Below are 11,237 nucleotides of genomic sequence, written 5' to 3'. Positions count from 1 at the left end.
AACCGGCCACGAGACTGTGAAGAATCTTTTAAGTCAAGGTGAACTCATTCGGACAACCTATCCACCCAAAAGCTCGTTTAGTAGCCAAAGGCTTCTCACAGAAGGAGGTGTTGACTACTACGAGACATTTTTTCCCGTCGTGCGTCATGAATCAGTGAGAGCAGTTTTATCTACAGCAGCAACATGATCTAGATATTATGCAACTTGATGTTTAAGCCACCTTTCAAAACGGCGAACTAACTGAAGAAATATTTATGGATCGACCGACAGGTTTTATTTCAAGTGCTCGTTAAACTCATGTTTGTCGTTTTCAGAAAAGCCTCTTTGTACTCAGATTCTCCCAAAGTCAATTAATAACTCAGTAGTTAGATCAGGCAAAGCTGTTGTGATTTCGGATTAGTTCAACAAAATTCTTGATTACAAATAGTGTTTTTAGTATCTCGTGTTTTTTTTAGATGACAAAGACTACTTGAAAGCCCAGAGGAATGAAGTAATGGCTACTCTACGTTCCAAAAATGACTCGGGAATTAAGTACCATTATTAGAGGTTGCAGAAGCAAGCTCTCATTTGGCATAAAAGAGGCCGCATGAAGAACTTGAGCGGATGAATAATTGTATTAGTGTCTAATTTCCAATTGCTGATTACTATATTTTTTAACAAAAGGAAAATAAGGAATTTTTCTCCAAAATTAAAATTTTGGAACAAGATGCTGAAGCGTCTCAACTTGAACTGAAATCTATGAAAACTAGAATTAATGAGCTTGAAGTAAGCAAACCAACTACCGTCCTATCTAAAGGTAAATCAATAAATTGTATATTGAATTCTGTATGCCAATAATAGATCGTCTTGATGTTTTTTATTGGTGATAATTCTTTTTAAATTTTGTCGTTGAATGTATACAGAAATACGTCAACAAACTTAATCGATGAAAGAACTCAATGAAAATGGATTGGTGAAAATAGCTTCAGTATCAAGTAAATGGAACCCGACTGCTGGTGATGTAACTAATACAGAAGTATATAAGTAAAAAATGCAGTAGACTTGTATAATCTGTATTGTTGTGATAATACTATTTTCTGTCACAGGTCAAACTAAACGGCAAAATCAAGGTAAGATAAGATATACTGAAGCAAGCAATTATGTATGGGAGGAGTGAGTCGGGTACTGACTAGTCGAAGATTGACTAGTACGATTAAATTTTTTCTTTCGTCTTGGTATTCTGAAGAAGAACTTGCACAAATGAGCCATTCAGGCTAATCTTGTTGTTGTAGTCTCAAGTGTGAGATCTGACCTGAGCTTGTATTGTCTCCGTGTTCGTATGTCTCACCACCGGAGGTGTCCCTCTAGCGGTCGACATACAAGTACATACAACATCTTCCCCTCTCCATACACAACATAACAAACACAAGACGATGATTACGTTTATACCAATTGAAGAACAACACACTTCTGAATTAACACTTTTGCCCCCCCCCCTCCAACAATGCCCCATTAACCAACACACATCAACAAACAGCACAGACGAGGACAATATTGAGACACGAATAACGGGCACACGGGGGGAAAAAAAGACAGACAAACAGACAATCGGGATAAACAACCGCTGTCGACGCGATCAGTCCCACTGACGCTCTGGGATGAACTAAGCGTGACCAATACCAAATTTAACACCCGATCGTGTTGTGCCAAACGGTTCGGACGAACTCGACGACGTTGGGACGGGATCCGAACTGCCGGGCTGCTCCTCTGTTGTGGCCGGCCGCCCGGACGGAAAGAGGCGGACCGGGACTGCTCGCGAAGGGCCTTCGTCCTGCCAACTCGAACTTCGACGACCGCCACTGTACTGTTGCGCCCCCTGTTGGCTGACGTGGCTCGAGACCGGCGTTGGCGGAGCCGGGGTATCGGCTCTCGGGACGGCCGCGCGGGCTGGAGACGGACAGGCGGGTGGTATCTCCGCCGCTCTCGAATGGCTTGGCTGAAACGGGCGACGCACAGTGACCGACGAGGGGGCTATTGGCTGCTGGCCTGACGATGGAACCGGGGTAGTTTCGTTTGTTCCAACCGAAGCCCAAAGGCCCGTATCCACGGCGTTTGCGACACCCTTGTCGACGTTGACGGCCCATCGAGTCCGACGAAATAAGCGGCCGTCTGACAGACGGATGAAATACGAATGAGGCTCCTTGCAGACGGACTGGACCGCACCGGGACGCCACTTCTTGCCGACCAGGGTCCTCACTCGCTGTCCCACATGAAGGACGGACGACCGCGCGTCTGTCCGCCGGGGCGTGTCGAATACAGCTTTAGCTTGCCTGCGACATAGTTCGGACGTCACTGCCGATGCAGGCACGAGCCGGGGTGTCAACTCAGACGGCAGAAAAGGGAGAGTTCCTCGAAAGTTCCGTCCTTGAAGAAGCACCGACGGTGATGGAAGAACACTAGAGATTGGTGTCGAGCGGATTGCCGACAGCGCTTCCCACAAAGATTTGCCATCCGCGAACATCTTCAAGATTGTTTTCTTCACGGTCTGGATGTGCCGTTCCACCAGCCCGTTCGATTGAGCAAACTCAGGACTCGACGTCACTTGCGCGATGCCCAAAGTGCGACAGAACTCACGAAACTCGGCGGATGCAAACTGTGTTCCGTTGTCGGACTCTAATGTTTCTGGACGGCCGAAATCACAGAAGAAACGTGTCATTTCGTTGATGACGGCTGACGACGTAACGGACCGCAACGGCACCACACACGGCCACTTGCTGTAGGAATCGACGACTAAGATGTAGTTCACGTTATTGAACTCAAAGAGGTCCGCCGAAACCAACTGAAACGCGTATTCCGGAATCCGGACCGGAAACAGGGGCAGCTTGGGATTTTTCGGTCTGTTTTCTTGGCACACGGGACAACTGGCTACCACATTTCTGATGTGGTCCTCCCAACCCGGCCAATAGACAGAAGACTTGGCCCGCAGTACACTTTTGGTCTCTCCGAAGTGGCCATCATGGACGCCATCCATCGCTTCGCGGCGCAGCGCCACTGGTACCACTAACCGGGATCCTAACAGAACCACGCCGCCGACTACTGCCAAGTCGTGTCGAACCGGCCAAAACGGTTTGATTGCTGCTGGACACTGGCTTCTATGTTCCGGCCAACCCGCCAGCATGACTGACTGCAATAGTTGGAGCGTAGGGTCTTCGGCAGTAGCTCTCGCGTACCGCTGACGGGTCGATTCCATTGGTGCCACACTGTTGATGACATGGTGTACTTGTTCCTCGCACTCGGTGGTGACGTCGTCACTATACACGCAGGGGGATGGCGCTCGACTGAGGGTGTCGGCAATAAAAAGTTCTTTGCCTGGCTTGTACACCAACTGAAAATCGAATCGTTGCAGCTGCAACCTCATTCGTTGAATTCTGGGAGAACACGACGCCATGGGCTTGTCTAACAAGCCGACTAGTGGCTTGTGATCGGACTCTACAGTCACGCGCTGACCGTACACGTACTGTCGAAAACGGGTGAGGCCGAACTGGACGGCCAACAACTCCTTTTCGATTTGGCAATATCTCTTTTGGGTGGCCGTGAGCGTCGTGGATGAAAACGCCACCGGCTGTCCTTCTTGCATTAACACTGCACCTATCCCGATTGGCGAAGCGTCGACGGAGACAACGACGGGGCGGTTGACGTCGAACAGGCGGAGAATCGGCAGGGACGACATAGCGTTTTTGAGCTCCGACAGGGCTTTCCGTTGTTGACTGTCCCAGAACCAGGCCACATCCTTCTTTAACATGTCGCGAAGGGGCCGCGTTAGCGCTGCGAGATTTTTACAGAATTTGTCAAGGTAAGTTACCATTCCCAATAGGCGAGTTAGACCAGTCTTGTCGGTAGGATCGGGCATATTGACAATAGCCTCCACTTTTTCCGGGTCCGGGCTGAGAGTGCCTTGTCCGATTATGTGTCCCAACCACGGCAACTGGTTTAGGAAGAAACGACACTTCTTAAGCTGTAATTTGAGATTGTTTTCGCTGAACCTCACAAATACCTGCCGTAAGTTGGCCTCCAATTCTTCCATCGTCTCTCCAGTCACCAGGAAGTCGTCGAAATACACGATCACTCCAGCAAGGTCGCCAAACAGGTCGGACATCACTTTTAGGTATACTTCCGGGGCGGACTTAATGCCAAAGGGTAGACGAAGATATCTGTAGCGCCCTCTGGGAGTGGCCATGGTGCACAAATACGACGCACGATCGGAGAGCGGAATCTGATAAAACCCAGAGGCGGCATCCAGGCTGCAAGAGTATTTTGCCTTCCCGATTTTTCCGAACAGCTGTTCGATTGTCGGGACGGCGAAATGTTGACGTAGAATTGCTTTGTTGAGCTCCGACGGATCTAGGCAGATTCTTACGTCTCCATCCGGCTTGCCAACTACCAGCATCCTGCTCACCCACTCCGTTGGCTCTACTACCGGAACGATTATTTCGTCTTTCACCATTTGATCTAGCTTTTTAAACACTTTCTCCTCCAACCGGAATGGCAATCGACTGGCGGCACATACTACCGGGTCGATGTAATTCGCACCAGTCGCCAAGCGAATGTCGTGTTCCACGGGGAGTTTGCCGATCCCAGTGAAGATGTCTCTGAACTCTGACACAATCGGCGGGACGTCTTTGAGTGGGTCTTGCGTTATGGAGTGAACTCTCTGGATGAGCTGCATGCGCTGGCACGTCGGTAGACCCAAGATCGGCGGTTGGCCGGGCTCATCGACGACCACGAAGTTTATGGTGTACACCACTCCACGACGGACGACTGCACTCGTCAGCACACCGAGAACGTTAAGATAACCTCCTCTCGCGCCATAATTACGTATACGTGGTCCAGGGGTCAGCACTGTATTAGACTTGTGGATGCGCTTGTATGATTCCAATGGAAGGACGTTGCAGGTGTCACCGGAGTCCAACTTAAAGCGAATGGGAACGCTGCCATCTACCGATAACTCCTCGTGCCACTCTTCTCCACCGCTAGAGCACTTGAGCTCATGCAGAACATATTCTTCGTCCATGAATCGCGCTTCCTCTTGGCCGACCGCCCCTGCGCCCTCAAGGGAGGGTAGCTGATGTTGCATAAACGTGCCGCGCTGTGCTGGTCGGTGTTGTGGCTGTGTCGGCTGTTGTCCTGTTGGTGGCGCCATCTGACGGTCGTTTGCCCAACCTCGTCGTTGTTGTCCGTTGGACGCTGGGCACCGCCTGGAGTAATGACCCGGCTTTCCGCATGCAAAACACGTGACACCGGCTGCGGGGCATTGATTTCTTCTGTGTCGTCTGCCACAATTGACGCAATTGTTCACGTCCTCACCTCGTGATTTGCTTGACTGTGTCGGCACGTGTTCCTTCGCAGCTTTGTCCCTCAGACCATGAACCTGGGCCTCAGTACGTGTCGAGATTTGTCCGAGTTGCATGGACGACGCTTCACATGCCCGAACTATAGCACACGCACCTTCTAACGATAGACCACTCTCGAACAGCAGCTTTTCACGAACATTATCGTTCGCGACTCCCAACACAATTTGATCACGTATCACCGATTTTACAACAGCCTCAGTTCCATAGTTGCACGTTTTTACCATACTCCGCAAATCCACGAGCCATGCATCAAACGATTCGCCTGGTTTTTGTACGCGTTTGTGGAAGCAGAAACGGTCGAACACTTCACTCTTCAGAGGCTCGAAATAGTCAGTGAACGTGTCTAGTACCTCAGCAATCTTCTTGGCGTCCAGAGGATCCGTGAACGTAAAAGTTTCGTATATTTTCAATCCTTCCCGACCGAGTAGCGACAGCAACACACCCACAATAACTTCTTCGTCTTTCTCGGTTTTGCGCGTGGCCATGATAAACCACTCGAACTGTCGCCTCCACTGTGACCACTCCAGCGACAAGTTCGATGCCGCAAAATTGAACGGGTCGGGAAATTTCAATGCGGACGCCATGGTGAATCGTCTACTGTAACACTGTGTAACTTTTAGAGTTATTAGCCCACGGATGGCTACGATAAACTCGGATTCAGTACTAACACCACGTGGAAAGTCAGCTCAGCGTGGTGTAGAGCACTTCTGACACCATGTTGTAGTCTCAAGTGTGAGATCTGACCTGAGCTTGTATTGTCTCCGTGTTCGTATGTCTCACCACCGGAGGTGTCCCTCTAGCGGTCGACATACAAGTACATACAACACTTGTCTTAGCATTAAGGGAAGCATGGCTAAACAAAAATTTCCAATCTATATTCTCGACGCCATATACAGTAAGCCAATGTGTTTGAATTTTGCACTTACTTTATTCAACCTTTTGACGTAGATTTCCTATTTCAAAAGTGGGCAGATTGGCATTAAGTAGTGCTAACCCCTAAACAAGTCAAGAAATCAGCAGGCTCTATATTGCTGTCATGTAACAAACATCTTTAAAAAAGGGAAAAACAAACTGTGGATGCCGATGACGACTCGTCACCTTAAAACATCACCAGAGGAATATAAATAGAAGACAACGTGCCCTTTTCGCTCCTTTATAACAACGTCAAATCAGAAATCCCTCACACACAGAAATTGGAAGTTTTAAATCACCTTTGAAAGTCTTAGAAATATTTATGACCTATTTTTAATTATCCTGATAAAATTTGAAATGGTTCACTCGTTACGCATTTCTTTTGTAATGTGTTGTTCTATAAATTTTGGTGTTTGTTCGCTATTTATAAAACAGAAAATTATCGATCTTCAACTCATTTGTTAACAGAAGAAAAAAAAGAGAATAATAAAAGTAATTTTAACTATTTTTCAACTCAACTAGAAATAACTAAGCCTAGTAGAATATCCCTTGCATATAATTTTACTATAATTATTATTAACTGAAATCAGTTGGTTTTAGTTATAGCTGGTTCTGTTGCAATCTTCAGCTAGTAAAGATTGATGTAGACTCCCCAAAAATACATTACTGGATATAGCACAAATCAGCTGTTTTTATTATGGGTAACCAACGGGTGGTGCCAAATCTTTAATTGTTGGATAGGGAGCATCGTTTTCGGCTGACGTTGGGTAGGTGTTTTTTGGTTCTATTAGCTTTCTCTCAGGGTGTTCATTTATTTTTGTGACAAGATTTCGAGGTATATGCAGCAAGCAATTAATGGTGTTTTTGTCGGAGGCAAATGAGAAAGTCATCGAGTCCTCGTTGGTCTAGTTGCACAAGGGATCTGAACAAACGTATACACCCATTACCTCCCTCTACGCACCAGGTATCGAATACGGTACCGGCTGTTGAGCTGGACGGAATAGATTACGCGGTGTTATGTGGGCAGCCAGTAATATAGGCAGAAAAAAGGTGGGAGAGTACAACGAAACATCTTGAAGAATCTAACGTAGACAAAAGTTTTGAGGCTGCAAAATATATAGCGGGAAAAGCGAAGAAGACGAGTTGGAGATTACTACGAACTATCATGAAGAATCTGACGTAGAAGAGAATAGTGACGACACACATGAAAGTAGCGAGGAAAGCGAAGAAGAGAATGTAGACAGAAATGGCGAGGAGCAGTTTTATGCAGATACCGATAGCAATTCAGGTACTGACAATATGCCTCCTCAGACAAAGCTTTTGACTCGAAAGGTCTTAAAAGAAATGCCGGAAGATTGCTTGAACGTTACGAGTCCACTGGAGTGTACACTCGCTTCCATAAATATGTAGGCCACCACCCCCGGGTTGTACCGCTTCAAAAATACCTTTATGCGCGCCTTTATGGTATATTCGACAATAGAGTAGGAAGGGGTTACATATGAAACCAAAATAATGATGGGATGAGTATGAAAACCAAAAAAGCTATTATTTCAAGGCTTTTTTCCTTAAAATTTATCTTTCAAATATGAAAAGCTACACTGTGTTAAAAAGGCAAGAGAACGTGGGCGAGTTTTTGGTCCGCATGAAGAATTTCACCGTGAATCTTACAGATTGACTGATGCAATTCGTATCGAAATAATTTGACTTCATAAAAATGGCATAGGGCAGCGCACAATCGCGCGTAGATAACAAATTCATCGAAAATCAGTGGAATTGTGGATCAAAAGATATAACGAAGACAGAAATCTGAAGGTTTATGCTAATGATGAAGGGGCTCCAAGATTGACTTCCGAAAATGAAGATTTTTTGTTGGCATGTTCAGGTGTGTGATCGTCTTAATGAATTATTTTAATTTTCTACTAAATTTTATTAATAATTACCATTTTATTTTTAGCCACTATAAATAATTTTGATAATTCTTCTGACGTCGCGGCTAAAGCCGGCATAAATTTCTTATCGATTCAATCTATTTCAAGACGATTGAATGAATCGGGTTTACAATCTAGAATCGCCGCAATAAAAGACATTCTAACTCCGGAACATAGAGCCGGAAGACTACATTTTGCTAGGCGCTACGTTGACTATCCCGTGGAATTTTGGAGGTGGGTTCTTTTTACTGATGAAAAATCGTAGTCATCGGCAGCACACGGTCAGATCAACGTTCGGTGACAACAGAATGAGAGATTCAAGAAAAAGAATATCTATTCTATTAAAAGAAGCGGACGAACAACTGTAAGCGTGTGGGGTGGTGTGTGGTTGGGTGGCTTAACGCCACTGTATCGCGTTCAAAATAATTTAATTTCAGCGCAATAAATAACGAATGTTTTAGAAGGAACTCTACTTCCTTACATTCGCCAAGCATATCCACATGGGGAACCTGTTGTTTTTGTTCAGGACAAGTATTTATAACAACAATAATAATCATAATGCAGATAACTTTATTTTTTAAATATTTTATTAGTTCTTCTGTCCATAATTCGCGCATTACCCGACAATGGTTAGTTGAACATCCGGAAATTGTGCTCTCGATTGGCCCGTGAAAGGAGCTGATATGAATCTTGTTGTCGCCCTCAACAAATCGAGAAATGAACAGGGATTGCCTTTTCACGCACGCGACGCAAATGGAGCTGACGAGTTATACGCCCTAGTAAATTCTGAATGGCAAAAGTTAATGCGTAATGAAACGTATATCGAAAGCCTGATAGAAAGTATGCCACGGCGACTTCAAGAAGTAATAAATGAAGAAGGGGGGGGGGTGGACGAAATATTGATCTTTGCCTAAAACACTGTAACAAAAAATTTTCCGCTAAAATAAAAAATTTTGTTTTGCTGACCCATCCCTCAAGTTTATTTTCTTCCTTTCACAAGCTTAAGTAAACATACCGTAAAGGTATATTTGAAGCGGTACAACCCGCGGGCGGTGTCCTACATATTTATGGAAGCGAGTGTACAATCAATAGGCGACGCGGAACTGCGGGCAAACTTATTTACGTATCTGGATGGAGAGGCAAGGAAATGGTACATGTGCTCCACACTTTCGATGGAATGGCGGTTTCTACCCATTTGGCCGGGGGTCTCTCGGCTAAGGTATCTCAAACTTCCAGAAGACTTGGCTTTGAAACTTGACAGGTCCATTCTTCCAACATACGTTAGCTGCTGGTTAACTGAAATAAATTCGCAGTGGAAGTAAGTTCATTTTCAATCTTTCCAATTTCCCTTGTAGTTTTTTTTTTTATCTTAACCACCATAGAGTCCTCAAACAACCTGTGGCTAGCAAATATTTGGATGTTGTCCTTCTGAAATTCCAACAATTAAGCGTTGATGAGGAAGCCAAATCCAGTCTTGTTTGTGATTAGGAAGACATTTATATGTCAGTTGGGGCTGAGGAACTGGCTCAAGGTATTTTTCTTATTTTTCCTTAAATTTAAATTTTATACTTGATCTATGTTTGTTAGGGTTCAAACAATTGTAACGATGTTATGTTACATGATAAAAAAAGATTACTGTGATGCCAGCACTACTCTGAAAGAAGTTGAATTTGGAAGGTATCCTAGAAGAGCAATTGGAGTTGCACGACTGTTCCCTCGACTCAAAAAGCTGCTGAGGTAATTGCCCTAACTATGGGTATGAAACTGGGAACATTGACATCTCTTCTCGAATTTCACGAAATAATGGCCTCTTTCAGTGGCTCACAGATAAGGAAGACCGCATCAAACGAACTAATGGTAAAATTATGGCTTTTTTTATTTCCCTGTACAATTATAACAACTATTTAATGCTATAGATGTTCGTTGGAAATGGAAGGAGTTGGATGTAGTCGCGAAGACTTCAAAAGCAGATTTGGAGAAGAAGGAATTTGAAAGTAAAAGAACGGAAGTAGTACAACATTTACATGCGTTGGGCTCCTAGACTCTGTTGAACACTTAAATATTTCCCAGTTGCCATTAAATCCTTCAGAAATCTAAAAGTTCATAAGTCAAGTCTTGACATCCACAGACGTCTTAACCAACAACGAAAAGCTTGTTGGATGACCTCAAATTTTCTGTAAGTCTAGATAATTTTTTAAAGACCCAGATGTAACGAGCGAACGCTCGTTAAATGCAACTTAGGTTCCGTAGATAGAAGACAATCAGTTTATTACAGCAGAGCCCAAAAAGATGTGCTCTAGAACACTTGACAGATTCAACTCCCAGAACACCGGGCGACGTGAGTAGGTCTGCTTCGCTGGCTGCTTGCACGTCGCCAAGGGAGGGAAATTTTCAATTGTTGTTGTTTGTAAAATTTACAGTGCCAACCCTGTCAATTTTGGATTTTGGATCTTAGAAGTAAGTTACGAGTTACTACTTTCAAATTTCTCAAAGCAGGAAGTGAGTTGTATCAATTCCAAACCATCCGGTCAGGTTGGAACCACACAACCGAAAAAAGTGTTTGGTACCCATTATTATCCTGAGACGCTAGAAAGTGTCATTGCATTTACCCCCAATCTCGAAAAGTTAGAACTGGATCTACGTTTCGCCATTTTTTTCTTGGGGGCGTTCTCGTGGCCGCGGCCATTGCTTTCCCCACACGGGATCCTTTATGCCCAAAATCCCCCCTCCCGATTCCACTTATAGCCACTTTGTCCGCGCCATCATTGGTCCCTACTCATCGTTCACAAGCGTTCCTCCTACTTCTTCGCGCCCCCCTCTTCATCGTATGCAACATAAAACTTGTATCACAGTCGTGTTCGTTACTCACTTCGCTGTAATAGAATTATTCGAAATTAGAACATGGAGTTTGGAACTTTTGGCATGGTGCCTCTTAAGCGCGACTGGGGCAATAGTTTACTTCTACTAGTGCAATAGAAAAGCTCGTTCCCTCCCTCCGCTACTTCCA

At 45.0% G+C, this 11,237-nt stretch overlaps 1 protein-coding gene across 1 annotated transcript; it reads right to left on the bottom strand.

Moving 5' to 3' along the window:
* Positions 1–1,642: 1,642 nt before the first annotated feature.
* Positions 1,643–5,974, bottom strand: LOC124203489 (uncharacterized protein K02A2.6-like). The gene has a single exon (XM_046600165.1). It carries the CDS (start codon positions 5,972–5,974, stop codon positions 1,643–1,645), a length of 4,332 nt encoding a protein of 1,443 aa, XP_046456121.1.
* Between the last annotated feature and the right edge of the window lie 5,263 nt (positions 5,975–11,237).

The sequence above is a fragment of the Daphnia pulex genome, chromosome 10 (assembly GCF_021134715.1).
Source record: "Daphnia pulex isolate KAP4 chromosome 10, ASM2113471v1".
NCBI lineage: Eukaryota > Metazoa > Arthropoda > Branchiopoda > Diplostraca > Daphniidae > Daphnia > Daphnia pulex.
This window is presented reverse-complemented; position numbering and strand designations above follow the sequence as displayed.